This window comes from Lichenostomus cassidix, chromosome 13 (assembly GCF_008360975.1).
Source record: "Lichenostomus cassidix isolate B80296 chromosome 13, HeHo_3.0, whole genome shotgun sequence".
NCBI classification, from domain to species: domain Eukaryota; kingdom Metazoa; phylum Chordata; class Aves; order Passeriformes; family Meliphagidae; genus Lichenostomus; species Lichenostomus cassidix.
The window spans coordinates 1714891-1734978 of NC_139494.1; the positions used below are offsets into that span (position 1 = coordinate 1714891).

At 49.2% G+C, this 20088-nt stretch overlaps 1 protein-coding gene across 3 annotated transcripts; it reads right to left on the reverse strand.

Annotated features, from left to right (window-relative positions):
• Positions 1–461: 461 nt before the first annotated feature.
• Positions 462–18989, reverse strand: ECSCR (endothelial cell surface expressed chemotaxis and apoptosis regulator). Of its 3 annotated transcripts, XM_085073252.1 has the most exons (11): positions 18832–18988; positions 9430–9471; positions 8841–8891; positions 7380–7496; positions 6870–6923; positions 5395–5463; positions 4754–4852; positions 3931–4029; positions 3305–3341; positions 2082–2181; positions 462–1552 (listed from the first exon to the last, which is right to left on the reverse strand). In XM_085073252.1, exons 1-11 carry the CDS (start codon positions 18881–18883, stop codon positions 1544–1546), a joined length of 729 nt encoding a protein of 242 aa, XP_084929378.1. In that variant the 5' UTR covers positions 18884–18988; the 3' UTR covers positions 462–1543. The 3 variants fall into 3 exon arrangements, with proteins under 3 accessions (XP_084929378.1, XP_084929380.1, XP_084929379.1); XM_085073254.1 differs by lacking the exon at positions 7380–7496 and having other exon boundaries at positions 18832–18989; XM_085073253.1 differs by lacking the exon at positions 5395–5463 and having other exon boundaries at positions 18832–18989.
• Between the last annotated feature and the right edge of the window lie 1099 nt (positions 18990–20088).

Sequence of the window (20088 nt, forward strand, 5' to 3'; positions counted from 1 at the left end):
CCCACACTGCAAGACATTTCCCAGTTGTCTTCATCGTTGCTAGTGCTGTTGATGGTTTCCCCTCATCCCACCTGCCAGGGACACCTTCCACCATCCCAGGTTGCTCCAAGCCCTGTCCAGCCTGGCCTTGGGCACTGCCAGGGATCCAGGGGCAGCCACAGCTTCTCTGTGTGCCACAGCCCCACTGCCCTTGTTGTAAGACCCTTAAGGGCCTGTGGGAAGAAGGAGGTCAAAGGAAGAAAAACTAAAGCAGCAGTGAGATCCTATGGCATCTCAAAAGTCTGGGGAGATTTGTTAAGGCTTTACATTTACTAAAAACCTGCTTTTGGTGCTCCATGTGTGCAGTCACAGGTCTCTTGGATCTGGAGCTATCTGCATTCATCTAATTGGGAATAATTTGGGATTTTGTGTTAGGCAAATTCACCAGTCTGGTGGAGCCTGGGTGAGTGACCACATTTCACTTTCCATGAATGTTACCAGAAAAGCTTCATTTATTAAAAAACAACATATCAAAATAACTCGTGCAGATGTTAAAGGTTGAAAGTGCATTGGTACTTAGCAGGAGCTGTGAAAATGTTGCATTTAGTTTGCTGAACATTTCCTTGCCAGCTGCAAAGCACAGCTGCCTCTTGCACTGCACAAGGGGATGCTGCTCTTCTGGACTACCAGGAAGCTCAGGGAAAGCAGTGGTGGAGATGATGGAAGCTCTCCTGGCAAACTTGGGCTGCCAGACTCCAGGAGCTGAAGGAGCTCAGCATTTTGCTTGTGACCACTCGTTTTACACTGAGATAAACCCTGGTCTATGCAGGGACTTTGTTCCTTACACTTCAGCTGAGTCTGTAAGCATGCGGGGAGATAATGATCTGCCTTCCCGAGGCTCCATTATTAATAATAATAAAGTGTTTAAGATGGCAATTTGCATTTCAGCAGCACCTTTAATTCCCGGCTCTCCAATCGCTTTGCAGACATGGATTAACAAGGCCTCACAACAACCCTGTGAGGTAGGTGGAAAAGACCATCCCCACTGCTGTGGGGACAATGACTGCACTGGGGATAAGGGGCTGGGAGCAGTCATGCTGGGATTTGACCTGGAACTCAGGCATTTGAGACCCATCAGGCCTTCAGCTTCAGCTCGAGCTTTCCCAATGCACAGGTCTGGCTCGACGTGGGGCTACGCTGATTAACGAGCCTGTGACTGCCTGGCACAGACTATAAAGGCCATTAATCTAAGGCAGTGGTTTATTAGCGGAGTAGATAGTGCCTCGGTGCTTCTTGCTGCTGGAATTATCTGAGTGTTTGAAGGCATGTCAAAAATAGAGTTAGATATCAACCACCGAGCATGGCAGGCTGGAACTGGAGAAAGCCCTTAGGCCCCAGGTGGGGAAGCTATGTAGGACACTACTGTAAATGTATTGATCAGAAAGGACATAATAATTTATATGTAAAGTCCACCCTTGCTCTTTCCCCGAAGGAAAAAAAAAAAAGAACCTAGAAAGGCACTGCTGGTTGTCACGTGTCAGCTTCAAGCTCTGGGCTCTTGGCTTCATAGCACCTGCCAAAAGAACAAAAGGTGGTACATCAGCAGCCTGGTTGGGCTGGCAAAGGGAGTTAGAGCAATGTGTTCTCCCACACTCAGTCTCAGCTTTAAAACAGCTGAAATCATCCCCATGAATTCCTCATGTGGGATGGACCTGAGAGCACTGATGGGGCTGTGCTTCAACCACCTGTGGAGCAGGAGTGGGTGAGCTGGGCTGGAGGGTGAGACCTCGATATCTCATAGACCTCTTCATTTAATGACAAACCCCTCCAGCTTTGCAGCTGGCCCTAGGGGATGTCACCTGTACACGAGGTAAACTTGGCACCTCGAGTTCAGCCAGCTCAGGTAAACCTGAGATGGGCACCCAAACTTTTCACCGGGCTCACTGGAACCAATTTGGACCTTTAGAAGTTTGGTGGCAGCTGTTTTCTGTTATATTTCTGAAGGAATAATGAAGCAGACAAACACCTCAAGGCATGCTCTTATCCTGCCAGAGAAATGATCCCCAGCTGACTCCCTAAAAAGCATGGCTGAAAATGAAAACCTTTTCTGACGGGGGGTAGCTCATGCTGTTGTTGGTGTTGATGTTCTTCATGGAGATCAGAGTGATGCTGTTGCCCTTCTGGCTCGTGTCTGCCGAGCAGCTGCCAAGGAGAGAAGGTAATATTAACTCCTCTGCAAAACGAGACAGGGAATCATAGAATCACAGAGTCACTGAGGTTGGAAGAGACCTCCAAGACTGTAAAGTCCAACCTTTGATCAGTCACCACCTTGTCACCCAGACCTGAGCATTGACTGCCACATCCAGCTGTTCCTTGGACACCTCCAGGGATAACATTTCTTTGCACACAGCTGGAGGCAAACAGGCAAGGCTGGTACAGGGGACAAGGTTTGGTTTCCACTGCCCACTGAGCTGCTCTCCTGATTCAGGTCCATCCACAGTGAGTTACAAGGCTTTGGAAGGTGGAACTCCCTTATTTTCCTACTCTGAGGGCAGGGATGTGCATTCCTTGCCAGTGGAAACTGGATGACTTTGGGGATCAGGGAACCTTAGTCACTGTCCTATTTTCTGGCATGTTCTGCCTCAGTGGCTTCAGATCTCTTGGATCATGATTATTCAGGGTATTTGGAAACCACTGATACTGATGCAAATTTGGCACCTAAATACTTACAGACTTTGCTCCCTGTGTCCCTTGTCTCTTTCCAAAGCAGGATTTAGGAAACTATCAGTTGGAAAAATAGGAACAATATGTTTTGGTCCCTTCCAGCTCTTGTTTCCTGCTGTTTCCCCACGTTCAGCCTCTCCTCTGGAGCAGCAGTGATGGACTGTGGGGCTCTGATGGACTATCCTCTGCTTCAGGCTTCTCTTCCAAAGATCTCTGAACTGGGGCTTCCTTGTCCTGCTTTCACTAGGTGACAGTAATGGGCATCTTGGGAGATATCTGAGATTGTTTTGAGACCCAGAAACTCAAGTTTACACCTCAAATCTGTATCTATGCAAGGAAGACAAGCAAATTGCTGTGGGAAGATGATGAGTCTTCACACATCTTGGTGTAGCTTTAAAATGAGGCCCCTAAATATACCTATTTCTCTATCAGAGGATGAGATGATATCAAAGCTGATTTTGCTTTTCTCCCTCTCTCAAAGATGTCTTGAGATGCTTCCTTTCACCTGAAATAACCAACGCAGACTAACTTCCTTGCTAAAATTAGCTCTGGGATAAAACAGGCACTCCCAGTCAGATGTGGATAGTGTGATCAGCCTTACCTCTCTGAGACCATGGAGGTTCCTGGTTTCTGTTTGTCTGGGGAAAGAAAAGCAGTTGGTGATGTAGAGGTGACAAAACAACCCTAGCTAAGCTATAAAATAATTCAGCTCTATTCAGAATTACTTTGTCCAGGGATATAAATTAAACCTGAATTGGAGATTGGAGGCATTGTGGGGGAAACTTAGATGCTGATTGGAGAAAATCCTTTAACCAAGGGGACATACAGGCAGGACCTGCTGGCCCTGCTTCCTGTTCAGTCACCAGCATCCTCTGGGCTTTAGGAAGCTGCAGAGCAGCCTTGCTCTCTGGTGGGCACTGCTTAGTGGGAAGTGGGATTCCTAGGCAAAAAGGAGTGACAAACTTCATGACTGTTGCTGGAAGAGCTGCCCACCTCTTGGAATTTGAGCTGCAGCAAACTTGAGACCATATCCAGATGGGGCAGGGCTGGGGCCCTAGTGAGGAAATCACACTGCATTCCTGACTGCTCAATCTGTGTTCCAGCCTGGCTTCTAAACCTCCCCACCACTGTATAAGCTTTTCAAATGCATCCTTTAGGAATTGCCAGATCCACATGGAAACTGGTGAGTTGTTGATTAGGGGAGTACAGATTCCCTCAGACAAATACCTTCTGAGTCCTTGGAGTGGTTGCACTTGAACCTCAGGCTGACCACGCTGACCAGGATGATGACCACCACTATCAGGATAACAACGAAGCTGATGACACCTGGGGATGGAGGAAAGAATTGTCTGAGTAGCAGAGAAATTTTGACATCAAAACTTGGGTAGGAAATCAATGTTTTCATTAATGTGAGCAATGGTACATAATAGGCAGAGAAGCAAATAGTTGTTAGAGTGAATGGCTTTATCCTCTTGTGTTTTAACTTCAAAGGGCTTCTGATGAATACTTAATCAATAAATACTTAATTGATAAGGGAGCGCCAGGAGAGCAGAAGTGAGCTGATTACACTGGGGATTGATAGGAGTCAGTATGTTCTTGCTACAGTTGGTAAATCTTATCCCAGAAGTGTATAAAGACAGATAAATAAGTAATGTAACAGGGAGAGTCAAGCTAAAGCTGTGGGTGATGTTAGCTGTTCTGTAAACCACTCAAGTGTGGATTTGATACTGACATCAGGCCTCAAGGAATCAAACAATGCTTTGCACAGGAAATTTGTCCTGCTAAGAATCCTGTGGACTTAGAATCATGGAATTACAGAATGGTTTGGTTGGGAGGGACCTTAAAGCCCATCCCATCCCACCTCCTGCCACGGGCAGGGACACCTTCCACCATCCCAGGTTGCTCCAAGCCCTGTCCAACCTGGCCTTGGACACTGCCAGGGGCAGCACAGCTTCTCTGGGCAGCCTGTGAAATGGCCTCATGAAGTTGGGTGTCCAAACCAGTGTGGCCTGGTGAAACAGAGCCCCCTCCTGTCCCCACAAGACCTTACCAAAAGCTGCCACTGTCAGCGGTGATTTGTCGTCTGTCGGGCTGGGCTCAGGCACGTGGCTGGAGGAGCTCGGGGTTGGGGTGATGGGTTCTGAGGTGCCTGCAGAGGGGAGAAAGGTAGCTTTATGTAAAAGTCTTCTTTCCAAGGCTGGGAAGAGGATTCCTAGCTGTGTTAGAGGACCTAACTCCCACTTGTACTTCACTGAAGAGACTTAGGTTTTATCTTGGCCAGGCCCATCAATCTTAACAGCCAAGTGAGCAAGACCTGTGTGGAATCATTGCCTTGGTGGGACCCCTTTTGTGGACAAGCTGAGAACACCCAGAGGGCTTCCTTCTGGGACCCCAGGGAGGAAAGGCCAAGATCAGCCCTGGCAGTGTGTTTGAGGAGGCAGTTTGTCCTATCTCCCTCCTTTTATGACCTTTTGCCATAGTGGCATCTTTCCTGCTCTTCCCAGGCTCATCAAGTGGCCCTGATGTGCTGCTTCTGCAGAGCTTTACAGGCTTTTCAAGGGACAGATGGGATGTTCAGCACCCCTCAGGCACTTGCTGGCCATTCTCCATGCTTCCCTGAAGACAGCAGTGTGATGTGTAGAACATCTGTGTAGAGGAATATAAAATATGGAATATAAAATAAGGAATCACCTCTCTGCGAGGAGGAAGCACCTTGAGTCACTGATGTCGTGGTGCTCACATTCCTCGTGGGATCCTGACCTGCACAGAGAGACACAGAATGTGAGTCTTGCCCTCCAATGTCATCTAAGAACCAAAGGAATTAATGGGCACCTGGAGAGGAGAATGGATTCACAGTAGTGCTGGTGATACCTGGGGAAACATGGAATTAGTACTCATGCTAAAATCTTCTCACCAAATATTGTAGTATTTTCCGTGTCCACATGGAAACCTAGGGAACCAAAAATCAAATACCCTTTTAGAAACTCTTTAGGGTCTGCAGTCCCAGGTGCAGATTTGGGGCAGAAACAGCAAAGGAAGGCTGGAAGACTGAGCTGGGAAGGTTGTAGATTTGCTGTAGCTCATAAACATTGAAATTTTAAAATAAATCTACTTAGGGGGAGGAATGTTGCAGAATGTGGGCGTGGATTGACTGTTTGGCTTGTCCCTGGACTTGAAATGAGTGGATTTGCTATCCTGGTTTATCTAGAAGTAATTAAACTCGTTTGAGCTGGGCTAACTTGTACACCATATGTAGACTAGTTGTGGCAGCACAGAGGTTTGTCCAAGCAAGGACTCCAGTCCTCAGTGGGATAAACTGGCTTGTGTGAAGCTGCATGGTTTGTGACAGCTGCTTCCAGTGCCTGTGCAAGGAAATTTAAAGCCAGCCTGTGTGTTTCACTTGTACAGAGAAAGAACATCCTCTGCTGCCTCCAGGCTGTTGTTGAACAGCCAGAGTGTCTGCATTGACCTTAATGAGCAGCTACAGGCCCTGTCAGGAGACTAAAAGTGATACTTCAGAGCTTCAGAAGATCCTCTGTAGGTCAAGTAGGATCTCCTTCCTTGCTTTCCCATCCCCACCTTCCCAAAGGGATGTGGTGCCTGGAGAGATGTGTACAGCTCTTGGCACTGCCCCGGGGAGCAGCTGAACCTGGGTCCTGTTCCTCAGAAAACATCCCTGTTTTGGAAGGTGATTTTGCCAAAAGCCAGAAGAAAAAAGGGAAAAGGCATGAAATAGCCAATCTAACTGTTCCAGAAGCCCCATGGAACAGAACAGTCTGGAGAAGCAGGGTCTGCTGCTGTACAGGTTTCCCCCAGTCATTGAACACTTACTGATTTCTCTAATTTGTGCTTACATGTTTAAGGGTTAAGGAAATTGTCAAAAGCAAAACTATATTTATTTAAAAGGATTTAAAAAGGGCTCTCTTCTCCTAAACATAGATCAATTGTTCAGGTATTCAACTTCATCCCAGCAGAGGATGTTAAGAGCATATGACCTTCTGCTTTATTACTTTTATAAGGACACCAGATGTGATTTGGGGTGTTAATTGTGGCTCAACCCCCCAAAAAAAGACTCATGCTTAGATAAGCTGTGCCATGAGAACCAAGCAGGCTGATTGCCATGAAATTCTCTGATCTTATTGTTACTCTATAAAAGGAGAAAGTACCTTGAGGTGGTGGAGAAGGAGCTGCTGTGCTTCTGTTTCCACTGGGTTTATCATCTAGATAAATAAAAAATGGGAAAGGACAATTAACTTGTGAAGCCACTAGAAATTCCACTGTGGAGAGCTGTTGGGTGTCCATGGAGTAAAAATCTTTGTTTGCATGATGCTTTCCCTCCAGACAAACATCAGGATGCCCAGTTAGCAGGGTGTGGAGTCAGTTAAGAATGTGTCTGACAGGTGAGCTTGGGAGAGGGAGGCTGAGAGACTGGAGCTCCATTATTTGATAAAACATGATCTACCTTTTCTGATATGGGTTTTGATCCCAGCTTTTGGGGAGCTGGAATGAGCTGCTCTGTCAGCAAAGACTCAGAGAAATTCAATATTTGCAGAATTGCTGAATAACCAGCACAGTGTGGACTAGCCCAATACTCTGATGCCTGCAGTTTGGCTTGGATAAGGAGGGAGGCACAAACAGGTCCTGCCTGAGCAAATATTTGAGTTTTCCATCCTTACCTCGCTCAGTGGTTGCTGTCAGTGTTGTTGTAGCAATGGGGGAGGATTTGGCTGTAGCAGTTTGACCCGCAGAGGTGGGGTTTGGGTTGGTGGGTGGTGTTGATTTTACTGTTGGCTCTGTAGGGAAATTGTAGTGTTACTTCAAAAAGTTCAGCTCAGAAACAGCTTGGAGAAGGCAGAGCTATCAAAAAGAGTCCTCAAACTCCTTGAGAGTTAGAAATAACCTCCTAAAGAAAGCATGGGAATAGCCTTCAACCTGCTCAAGGAGCTCTTGTACGTTGGAATTAGCTTTTGCTCTTTTCACTGTGAGGAGATGCTGTGCTGGCAGAGCTCAGCAAACACATGGGGAAAGTCTGGGGTTTGCCCCTGCTCCTTTCCCTGCTTTGAAAAGTGAAGGTGTTTTGTCACTGGACACTTGAACTGCCTGGGGCTGCCTGGCACCCATGTGATCATTTCCTTGTGCTCTGAAATGCCAACTTTCATGTTTCATTGCACTGAGAGTCTCTAAGCACAAATAATTCAGCTCTTGAAGTGGTCTGGAGGCTCCAAGCTCTGCCACAACCTGCTACTCCACACTGCACCTGATCCAGAGCAAGATGTGGGGAAAAAGTCAATAGTCCCTCTGCAAGGAAGAGTGGATCACCAGCTGGGAATTTACAGGCAAGTTCCTTGTCTAGACTTCTCTTGGCTTTCCAATAAATTGAGAAAAGGGTAAAAAATGTTTCAAGGTTAGTGTGAGGATTTTTCCCCCCCTTTATCCAAATGCTTCACTGAAATACTAGAATTTAGGATTAAGTTTCTTTTAAGTTTTTTCTTTTCTGCAAGGCTTGGAAGCAGAAGCTGAGATCTTTTTGAGATCTTACTCTGTGGTATTTTTGGTGTCCCTTTGGAGGAGTAGCTATGCTTAGATTTAATTTTTTTCCCCTGAAACACAGCAGGAAGAGATCTATCTCCAAAGATTCAAGTGGACACTAACAGATGTGTATGTGGAGTTGGAGATATCATTTCTTGTGTAATTGGTTTCCTGTACATGTCACAGAAACCTAGAAAGGTTTGGGTTGAAATGGATCTTAAAGAGCAGCCAGGTTGGACAGGGCTTGGAGCAACCTGGGCTAGTGGAAGGTGTCCTGTACATGGCAGGGGGTGGAATGAGGTGACCTTTAAGGTCTCTTCCAACCCAAACCATTCTGGGATTCTCTGATTCTACTCTGTGATCATCTCATTTCCCCTGTTCAATACAGTGATTTCTTCCCCCCTGTTTTTGCTCACACCTGTGCCTTGATCCCTCTGGGGTGAGTTGGCTGGATCAGAAGCCCTGACACCACAAAATTTCCTTCCTCCTCACCACTGTCCTCTGCACAGCCCCATTTACTGCTGGGTGGCCCAGCTGGACTGCGGTCAGACCAGCTCCACACTGGGATGTCCCTGAGCTGCTCTCCTCAGTCTCCAGCTGAGTGTTACCTGAGGTGTGGTTCTTTACTTCAGGGCTGTGTGTTGTTGGTTGGGGTTGACCTGGAACACAAGCAGAGACACAGAGGTGACATTTCCCCGGGCAGGGTTGAAGGGTGGGCCAGAAAGGAGCCATTGTAGCCAGTGAGAGCAGAAGGGGTGAGGGGGACAAGAGATGCCAGGAGAGGGTTTGTCACTGGTGTGGCTGTCAGCACCAAAGGGATCTTGGCTCTGAGGATCCACAGATCCATAGAGGGTGGCATGCTAACTGCTGGGAAACAGCTGGGGAAACAGGGAGCAAAGATGAGGCAGAATCCCTCTGCTTTCCCCAGGCTTCCTGGAACACAGCCTCACTCTGTTCCAGACAAAAACGAGCCAAGCCAAGTCACCCTCTGGGGCACAGTGCCCTCCATGTCCCCTGGGGATCTGGGGGGAATGGTGATGGATGGGGCAGGCAGAGGCAGATCCTGGGTGAAGGTCACTCAGCAGATGGGAGTTTTGAATCAGGTTCCCATTTAGGGGCTCTCCATTTGCATCCCCACATTTCCATGTGCATCCACATACAAACAGACACTTAAAGCACACCACAGCCCAGAGGTACCTGTTCCAGCAGGGGTGGAGGAGTTTGTGGAAGCTGTAGAACCTGAAAGAAAAGAGCAGGAGGGTTAGTGGTGCTGATCTGTGATGGTCATTAATGCTCTGCTGCTCTTGCTCCTTGTGAGGCTTGGGTTTTCTTCATCTTCCCTCAGAATGACTTTGAAATATGGGATTTCCCCAAATGCATTAGCAGAGAAGTAGTAGCAAACATTGAGTGTAAAACGATCAGCCTCTGAGTAATTAGCACTGGAGTTTGTCCAACCAGGAGAAATGTCCTCAGCTGGAGCTGAACCCTTTGGGTGGCCATACAAATCCATGGGGTCATTCCCTCCCTGTCAGCTCAGCCTGAGCAGAGAAGGGTGTGTAACCTGTGACCTGGAGCTGTTCAAAGAGTTAGGACACACATTTGGACACTCTGTTCCTTGAGACCTTAAGGAATGGATGGATGAGGCTTGTAAAGGTTTCCAGGAGCCAGTGGGACTGTTCTTCCTGTCCCATGTCCTTGGATCCTGGGAAGCTGGCTGAAGCCTGGTGGCTGTGTGAGCCTGGAGGGAGCTGCAGCTCTCAGGAATGCCTTCCCTGGAGGGCTGGGTAGTCCTGTAGGTCCATGCAAGGTTGTAGGTGTTTCACTGAATCCAATTCCTCCACTGAGAGGTGGTTTTGTTTGCTTTTGTTTATTTGTTTGCTTTTCTTTTGGATTCACAACAAAGCATCCCTGCCCCAATCCCTCATATTGCATCTGTGTTCTCCTTAAGCCCCTGGAGTCTTGTGCTCATGGAATCACAGACCAGAATAGTTTGGGTTGGAAGGGACCTCTCAAGGTCACCTAGTCCAACCCCAGTGGTTAAATGAGATGCCAATTAAAAATGCTGCCCTTGAAAATGGGAGAAAGAAATGTCCCACACTTGAGGACAAGACCTGGAAAATGTAAATACACTTTAAATGCTCAAATCAAACCCAGCTGGTTTAACTTTGGGAAGGTGACTTTGAGTCTGTCATTGCTGGAATGTACATCCTAATTGGGATTTTAAAGTGGTTATTGCTGATGACCCTGGTGCTCTCTGTGGTTAAGTTTAATGAAAGAAATGACATTGCAGGTGGAGAAATCAGCTGAATTTGACTCCACTGGTGATCCGTCTCACTAGAATCCCATGGGAGCTAAAGGATTTGGACAGAAAGGAACAGCTGGGAAGGTTGAATCCTTCCAGCACACTGTCCCCTAATGACGCCCCAAAGCTGCACTGCCCCATTGGTCTGTGGTGGCAGCAGTGTCCTTGTAGGGGGTGTGGGGGAAAGTCCAGCCAGGCAGCACCAGCCAGGGCACAGCAGTATTTGTGTGCCTGTTTGCAGCCAGAACCTGCCCTTCCTGGGGACAGATGCAGCTCAGCTGCTGCTTCACATCTCTCCTGAGCCAGCCTGTGAGAGAGCTCCTCTCCAGGCCCCTTTCTCACCAAAGAGGGGACCAGGCATGTCTAAAAGTGTAGCTCTGAGCTCTCTCAGATCTCCAGCCTGCAGCACCCCATAATGGCTTCAAAACAAAAGAGAGCAGGTTTAGTTTGGATAGATGGAAGGAATTCCTCCCTGTGAGGGTGGGCAGGCCCTGGCACAGAGTGCCCAGGGAAGCTGTGGCTGCCCCTGGATCCCTGGCAGTGTCCAAAGCCAGGCTGGACAGGGCTTGGAGCAATGTGGGATAGTGGAAGGTGTCCCTGCCCATGGCAGAGGTGGCACTGGATGAATTATGTAAACCATTCCAACCAAAACCAGTCTGGGATTCCATGATTTGGTACCAGGAGCTGTAGAGGTGATGTAAATGAACATGGTGTTAGGTCCACGAGCTGCTGGTGCCTGGAGGAGGCTGAGAGCCCTGCAGGGATAAATGTCTGGAAGGAGACCCTCAGCACTGAGTATGGTTTTCCAGGGCCTGGCTCAGAGCTCACCATCAGCACCCTCTGGGTGTAGCAAGTTCCTGATTGATCTCATTTTCCTCATGGAATTGCTTTGGAGCTGTAATTGTTTTTGAGTCTGAGGTTTTATGACAATGATCCCAGCCAAAGGGGAAGTGTGTAAACCATGGTGAATACATAATAAAACATGGTCTATTTCCATAGATGATTTGGCTGTGAAAATGAGACCAGACTTTTTAGACCTTTTCCATGTTTTTCTGTTCTAGTTTACTGGGCAGCAGGCTGGGAAAACTGTCCTGTTCAGTCCAAGAGAAAGGAGACCGGATGAGATCTTTAATTACACAGAGAGGAAGGGACTGGTTGGTTTTCTAAATCCATTTGGAACAGGATCAGAAAACAAGGACCTTTATCTGCAGCAAGGAAAAGGGAGGCTGGGCAAGAAGAAACTGCCTTAACACAAGGATAACGAGGTGCTAGGAGTGGTTGTGTTGGAGAATTTACGGGATATCCTTCTCTAGGGGTTTTGAAGAGCAAGTTAAAGGAGCATCAGGGCAGTAAGAGACAGGGTTGTGGGCAGCTGTATCATCACCTACTAAATCAGTTAATATAATGGGAAAAAAAGAATGTTTTAAGCACATGTTTGCCCCTTCTGAAGAGGTAGAGATGCATCTTTTGAGGAAGGGGGATGATTCTGGATATTGGCTTGCAAATGCCTTATGATACTGTCTACATTCAGCACAAAAAATAATGTGCTGAGATCATCATAGGAGATCAGTATCCTCTAGCAGCTGCAAGATTTAAACAGCTCCTCTTTCTCCAAAATTCCCTTGCAGGGCCCACTGTCTTGTTTTCCTGTGGGGAGAAGTAGCTGTTTGTAACACATTTATGGAAATGATCACAGGTACTTTTTCATGGACATGGCGTGCAGAAGCACCCAGAATCCCTGGAGAAAGCTGTCTGCCCTTAGCTGTTGCCAAAGGAAAAGGGGAATGAAGGTGCTGAGCTGCCCATTTATTCCACCATTTTTGGTGCAGATGAGGAGAAATCTGAGAGCTTGAACAGAGCCTCTAGGGATGGGAGGAAGCTGAGGGTGAGGGAGGTGACACTGTCCTGTCCTGCCATCCCTGATGGGACCATCCATGGGTGTTCTCCAGCATTCCTGGAGGAAGAGGATTGTACTCAACACTTGCTTCCACTGCAGCTTGTCCTGTCACTGAGGGTCACCCTGGATTTTTCTGTTTGCAAACCTAAACCTTGGGGTTATTGTAAATAAGATGAAAAAGTGTTTCTTTTTTCCCAGTGCTCAGTTCCCAGAGTTCATGAGGCTGAGTCGATGTTTGCCCTGCTCTGGTGTGTTGCTGTGGAGAAGTGCCCAGCCTTGCTGTGGAGAGGCCAAGGGATGGAGATCCCTTCTGGCATTTTGCTCCGGAATAAACGGCCCTGGCTTCTCTAAACACATCCACACTTTATTTCAAAGTGGAGCAGGCCTGGCTCTGACTTCTGGCTGCTGCTGCCGCTTGTTATGCCTTCCCTGCCAACTCAAATAAGCAAAAGTCCTGTTCTATTGGGTGTTTTCTTTTGGGGAGGGTGCTCAGCAGCCCAGATCCCACAGGAGAGGGATGGATCTGCACAAAGCAGGATGAGACCCAACTCCCACTGCGGGGCTGGGCAGCAGGATGGGGATGAACAAAACACGCCACGTGTCGTGGCTCCCTGCAGACATCCCAGGGGATTCTGGAGTTGGAAACCATTCCCTCCCAGGGCTGCTGCCAGCATGGAGAGCCCTGGCTGTGTAAACAGCTCCCAGCAATAATCAGGACGCGGCCGGCGCAGCTGGAGTTGCAATAAACATCAAAGCCCTTCCATGAGCACAAGCACTGCCAAGGCATTCGTTGTGTGTTTGGGTGCAAAGGATTGACAGCTGGATTGTGCAGCCCTAGGTGGAGATTCAGAATTGGCTGAGGGATTTATGATGGGAAGTATGGCTTTCTGCTGGTGCTGTCATGGGAAGGTCCCAGTAACCCACTGGAGCTGCAGGGCTGCAGAGGAGCACGTCAGAGCTGCAGCTGCATTTTGCACTCAGTGCTCACTGCTTCCTGGCTAATTTTTCCAAAGGATAAACAGGAGAAGTTTGGAATTCTGTTTTTGGCAGTTGTTTATCTGTGGGGTTAGGTGTTCTAGATGGAGAGCCTTTCAGTTGAGCCTTCTCTTGTGGCAGCTGAGATATTCCCAGAGCCAGCAGCTCACCCACTCGCTCCTCAGCATAAAAAGAAGATGATGTCAGCCAAAAGACAGGTGAATTTTAGTAATTTCTGCTTTGGTATTGTTTTTGTCAATTGTAAACATTTAAAGCACGGTTAAAGCACAGCTGCTGATCAAAGAGATGCACTGCTTTAAACCCCCAAACTTTGCCAGGGCCTCCTACAGAGACCTGGGCTAGCTGTTGGAATGGCTTCAGCAGGGTTTAGATCAGGCTCAAGGCAGGCTTGTGCTGTCCCACTGATGTCCCACCTGCAGAGCCCACAGGGCAGTGCTGTACCTCAGTGTCACCCTGTGCTTGAAACTGCTTTCAGGAAAGAGATCCAGCAACCTAAAAATAGGCTTTTCAGCTCATATATTGGCACTTCTGGCGGATGACCCATGACAAAAAAAATACCAACCACTTAACACAGGTGCAGCTGTTTCCTGGGTGGAACAGAGCAGCAGGGAAAAATACCCCCAATTCTTTGGACTTCCACATGGAAAACAAATCCTCTGATAGGAAACCTGGAAAGCAGAGAACTCTACCAAAGCCTGGATTCGATTTTATTAAGAGCCTAAATAAGGTGTTGCTGCCTTGAGGGTCTCACAGCAGAACAGGTGGGCTGGGAATTGTGGAGGAGAAAGAGGAGAAGTGTTGTTCAGCGGGCTGGATAACTGACAGCCTAAATCAGGGCCAGATCCACAGAAGTATTCAAGTGTCTAATTCCCAAATGGCACGGGAGGGTTGGCAACTCACTGCCAAGTGGTTCTGAATTGTAATGACTCAGTCAAAGTGTTATGGAAAGTTTAGAGAGCCAGGAATTAATCCCGGATCTCATCAGCAATTAAAATTAATCGTTGCCTTCCTCTGCCCATCCTCAAGGGCTGGGCTTGGGCATCCTCTCCAAGCATCACGCTCCTTGCTCCTCTCTGGTGAGCCAGTCTGGAAACAGATCTTGGTGGGAGGCAATTAAAAACCACTTGGATGTAGAAAACAACCTGGGAGACAAACAATGTGGGGAAGCTGCACCACCGTGGTGCCCAGGGCTGATTTTTCCACATAAAGGGGTTGTTCCTGGAAGGAAAACAGCATGGCTTTTCTCCTGGCTGCACCACCACTGCTCCGTGGTTTTTGGGGAACAAACACCTGCTCCACCAGGCTGCTGCTCCATCACCCTCCCAGCTGCTCACTGGTTCCAGTTTCCTCCTGACCTGCTTATTTTAGAGCTCTGGTGTTTGCAGTGCTGGTGATGAGGGTCTTGCCCTTCTCCTGGCTGTGCTGCTCCTCAGGTTTGGTGCTGGCTCTGGGATTTTGGAGGAGGAATCACTCCATGCCCAGTGCAAATGAAAAATGGGGAACCACCATAGGAGCTGGAGCCCAATCTGTACTTTTAGCCTACCTACAGTTTTTTAATAGTATTATTTATTAGCAGAGCTCAAAGCACTTCACAGAGGAGACTTTCCAAATTTCTCCCCAAACTGATTATTCTCTCCAGTAATTCCAAGATTCCCCAGGTTTATTTCAGTGTTGCTCTGTGGTGCTCATGAACCACCAAGCAGGAGTGTGATCTGCTGGGACTGGTTCAGGAGACAAGGTGTGAAGGGGGCTGCTGGCTAAGGGATTTCTCATAATTCCTGTTCTTTCCACCTGCTTTTCTTCAGTGTCCTGGCTTGAGTGCCAGGGGAGCAGATGAAGGATGTTCCTGCTTGGAAGCAGTTCCAGTGCTGGGCAGGCCTTGTGCAGCTGCTCATCAGGGGCTGAATCTGACAGAACCAACAGCCACAGAGCAGGGAAAGCATCTTGGCCTGGCTGTTCAGCTGAGTCCAGATTTTAGCTGAATGGCCCTGGTGGTATCACCCAGGTTTTATTCCCAGATTTCATAACTCTTTATGCATCCCTCAGAGTGGGCAGCAGAGGAGGGGGGAATTCTGCCCCTCTGCCCTGCTCAGGTGAGACCCCACCTGCAGAGCTGCCCCAGCCCTGGGGTCCAGCATCAGAAGGACCAGGAGCTGTTGGAGCCAGGCCAGAGTAGGTCATGGAGATGCTCCTAGGGCTGGATCCCCTGTGGAGCCAGGCTAGGAGGGATGGGGGTGTTCACCTGGGGAAGAGAAGGATCCAGGGAGACCTCAGAGCTCCTGCCAGTGCCTAAATGAGCTCCAGGAGAGCTGGAGAGGGACTTGGGACAAAGAATGGAGTGACAGGACAAGTGGGAATGTCCTTAAGCTGAAAGAGGACAGATACTGGGAAGAAATCCTTCCCTGTGAGGGTGGGCAGGCCCTGGCACAGCTTCTCTGTGCTCTCCTGGCACAGAGAAGCTGTGGCTGCCCCTGGATCCCTGGCAGTGTCCAAGGCCAGGTTGGACACTGGGGCTTGGAGCAGCCTGGGCTAGTGGGAGGTGTCCCTGTTCATGGCAGGGGGTGCAACTGGATGATCTTTAAGGTTCCTCTTTCCAGGGGGGAATTCCTTCCCAATATCCCATCTATCCCTGCCCTCTGGCAGTGGGAAGCCATTCCCTCTTGTCCTAGCACTACATCCCTTAGAAATAGTCCCTCTACATCATCCTCCTAGCTCCTTCAGGCACTGGAAGGCCACAGTGAGGTCACCCCAAAGCTTCTCCAGGCTGAACAATCCCAACTCTCCCAGCCTTTCCCCATGACAGAGCTGCTCCATCCCTCTGCTCATCCTGGTGCCTGCTCTGGACTCACATGGGAGCTTCTCCCTTGTTCAGATGGTCAGGTCATGCCTGGTGGTTCCTCTGGGAAGTGGAGCAAGGAGAGCTCCCAGCTGGGGCTGGGCCTGGGGCTTTGCTGGTGCTCCACAAGCCACAGCTCCCCTCTCCAGCCTGGATCCCCAGCAGGAGCGCTCCTGGCTTTGGGACATCAGCACCACCTCCTCCAAGGACACCTGTTGTTGACTCACCTATTGTAAATGGGACATAATTCCTGGAAGCAGATCTGCAGAGTCACCGGAGGGGTTTCGTGTTACCGAAGGGAGCAGTTTGTTGTGTGAACAAACATTTCTCCAAGCCACCTCCTGCTTTCTCTTCCTTGTTCACCACCTTAGGGCTGCCTGGCCTCACCCTTTGGCTGACCAATTTGCTTTAGGATGCCCTGATTTGAGGATGCAAGCTGGGATCTTGTGTCTGTCCTTTAGCTGCACTCCATCTTTTTGATTATATCGAAAATATATCTCAAAATACATGTCTGGTTTTGAAATACAAGATTTCTCGTGGCATTATCCATCCACAGGCTGTGGCACAGATAAGGAGAGCAGTGGATGGAACAACAACAGTGGGAAATCCTGCTGGGTTTTCATCAGCTTTGAGGAGGAATTTTTTCAGTGGAAATCTTTTGTCTGGAAAACGCCTGCCCATTGTAATGGAAATGGTCCATAGGAAGAGGTTTGTTTGGACAAATTTTCTGCTAAGTGTTTCTGGGGGGAGGAAAAACAAGTTGGAAATGTTCCAGACCTTCTCACTTCAGCAATTTCAAAATAACAGTTTGAACCTCCCTTATTCGAACCTCCCTGCAGAAATAACCATGAGAATGGAGAAGTTTAATTTAGGAAATGATAAATTAATAAAATACTGAATTTGCACCAGGCAAAAGCAAGAAAGGCCTGTGTGGGAGCAGGCAGGTGTTCGTGACTAGCCAAATCTAATTCTCTCTCTCCTCAAGGTTATCTCCATCTCCCCCAGGGCAGGGAACCCTAATTGTTCCAGAGCTCCCAATTGTTCCAGAGCCCCTAATTCCCTTTTCCAGCTGCCTGTGTGTCAGGAAACCAGCAGCATCACAGACCCTGTCTGCCCCTCTCACTAAGCTGCTGCTTTGCCTTGTGCAGAAGCTTCCCCCAGGGGCTGCACCACCACAGGGACTTGCTGTAAAATTAAAAATGAAATGAAAAAGCCATTTCAGAGCTGTTGGATCAGTGCAGAAGAGGGAGCCAGGACACATTCAGGGGAAGGCTGGTGGTTTGGTGGGAGAGGTGCAGCAGTGATTGAGGAGGAGGACAGTCCCTGTCCCCTGATTTTCGACAGGTGGCTTGGAGAGGACAGAGTGATGCCCTTGGGACTGAAAGATGGAGGGTGGCATCCCATGCACCTGATGCTGCAGCAGCCAGGTCCTCCTGGAAGCTGGAATTTTGGGAGTCCTGCTCTGTGGATCTTGGTGTGGTGCAGCTGAGCCAGGGAAGGGGCCTGACCCCCTCTGTGGCATTCCTGAACCAGAAAAGCCTTTCCAAGTAGTTTTAAGAGGAAAAGCAGCATTCTGGGTGGGCATTAAGGGGGGTCACAGGGTGGCCAAGGGGCTCAAAGCCCCTTGATGTGATCCTTGATCTGACCTCAGGCACACATCCCCCCTCTGCTGAAGGCACCAGTGTTGCCCTCTAATGAAGAGAGAAATTTTCCAATCCACATGCTCTTATTTCTTGGAATTATACAGCTACAAACTGAATTGGTTTCTATATTCTATAGAATGAGATGATCTTTCCTTTCCAACACAAACCATTCTATGATTCTCTGCCTTTTAAAAATCCCATTATTACCAGCACAGTGGCTGTAACCTGAGGCAACTTCTATGGTTTAATGATAAAACCTCGGAGTTGGAGACACATTATTTTATATTCCTTTGAATGTGTTCCAGCTCCCAGCTACTACAGCTGTCAGCAAGGCAAGAGGTGCCTGACAATGCAGGGAAAAGCAACCTGTCATCCTTTGGAGCAGGAAACCAGCTCCTTCATCCCACACCTCGACTCACATGGGAAAGAGAAGTTAAAGCAGAATTACCCCAAAGCAGCAGAATTATTACAGCAAGGACGAGGTGTGCTCTGCACAAGCCTTGCACACGGGCTTTGTGTTTATATTAATGAGAGGAAAAAGTACAAGTAGTCACGGGAAAAAAAATTGAGGAAAATAATGTTCTGTACATTTAAACATTCTACTTTTACTCTCATCTGACAAAAGCCACTTACTACAATTTCCTCAGCATCGCAGCCCTCAGCAGAAAAGCTCCTTTCATTAACCAGGAAACAAATTCTTGTATTCCAGCACCGCCAAACGAACTCGGTAAACCTGACAAAGCCACGTTTTCCCCAGCAACCTGCCTCCTGCCACCCCTGAGCTGCAAGGCTGAGCTTCCCAGCGGCAGCTCCCACACCTTCCAGCCTCTGCCTGGCTCCCTTTGGATCCCCCGTGAAACTGGGCTCCCCAAATCCCCCCGCCCAGCACCGCCCCGTGCTCCCCAGGGCGTGTGGAGCAGCTCACCTGGGAGCAGCAGCAAGAGCCAGAGGAATGGATGGATGGACAGGAGCAGCATCTCCGCGGTGGTTTGTGGCTCGTGGAGCCTCTGGCCATCCCGGGAGGGACCGTGAGCAGCGATTTGCCTGCCTGGGCTGACTCTCACCCAGCTTCCTGTTAAAGAATAGAAGGAAACGGGCTGAATTCACAGGGGAACTGTGTTTTTCAGCCCATTATGGCCGGGGAGGATGTGAGCCATCGCTTACCGGCGGCAGAGGAAACCTCGCCGAGGTTTGCTGGGGATTCGGCTCCCGTCACAGAGGGATGCCCTGCTCTGGGCCTCAGGAGCTTCCTGATGGTGCTGGGGTTTTTTGGGAGATGTTCTGTGTGTGGTAGGATGTGCCCCCCAGATCCCATCCCCCCCACAGCAGCCCTGAGGGCTGTGTTGAGCCTCCCTAGGGTAAGAGCTGCTGGAGGGACCTGTTCTGTTCTTATACATCCACGAGGAATTTGGAAATAACTGTTCCTTGTGGGGCCAGGGGAACTCGGCAGCTGGATCTGCCCTGCAGCCTGTGCCTCCCTGCAGAGCTCCAGGGAGCCTGGGCACTGGGACATGCCAGGTTTGGGATGCTGGCTTTGGGATGCTGTTCTTCAGGCAGCACAGCCTCCCTCCCTACAGCACACACAGCACATGCTGGGCTTTCACCTACCCCATCCCCAGGTCCTTGAGAAGGGGAGGAACTGGGAAACTGGGCTGGTTCTGCCCCCATCCAGCCCAGGGGGTTCAGGCATTTGGGCTCTGGCCCTGACTTTGTATGTGCTGATCTGTGCAGGTCCTGTCATGGTGTGAACTCCAGGGGTGATGATTGATCCTGTCTTGGATGTGAGTGGGTGTTTGGAGGAGGGTTTTAGTGTTCCCATGTGGGAAAGGCTCTGTGTCTGCCCATCTCAGGGGGTCCATGTGGGTGTTCAGCATGCAAAGGCACAGGACTGTGTCTCCTGGTTTGAGGGGCTGGTCCAGCCCCCTCCCACAGCCCCCCAAAAGCCACAGGCAAAGGAGAGTCTCCTTCACTTCATGGAGTGCATGGAGGGTGTTCTGTGCTGCCAGCATGATCCTTGCTCCCCACAGCTGGCAGACAGCAGCAGGACTGAGGGAATGATCCCCCATGTGTGGTGCAGCTCCTCATGTTCCATGGGTCTCTTCAAACCCCTCCAACCCCCAGGAAAAGCACCAGGCCAAGGCTGATGGCCTCCTCAGTGGCCTTTGCTGGGACAAACCCCCTC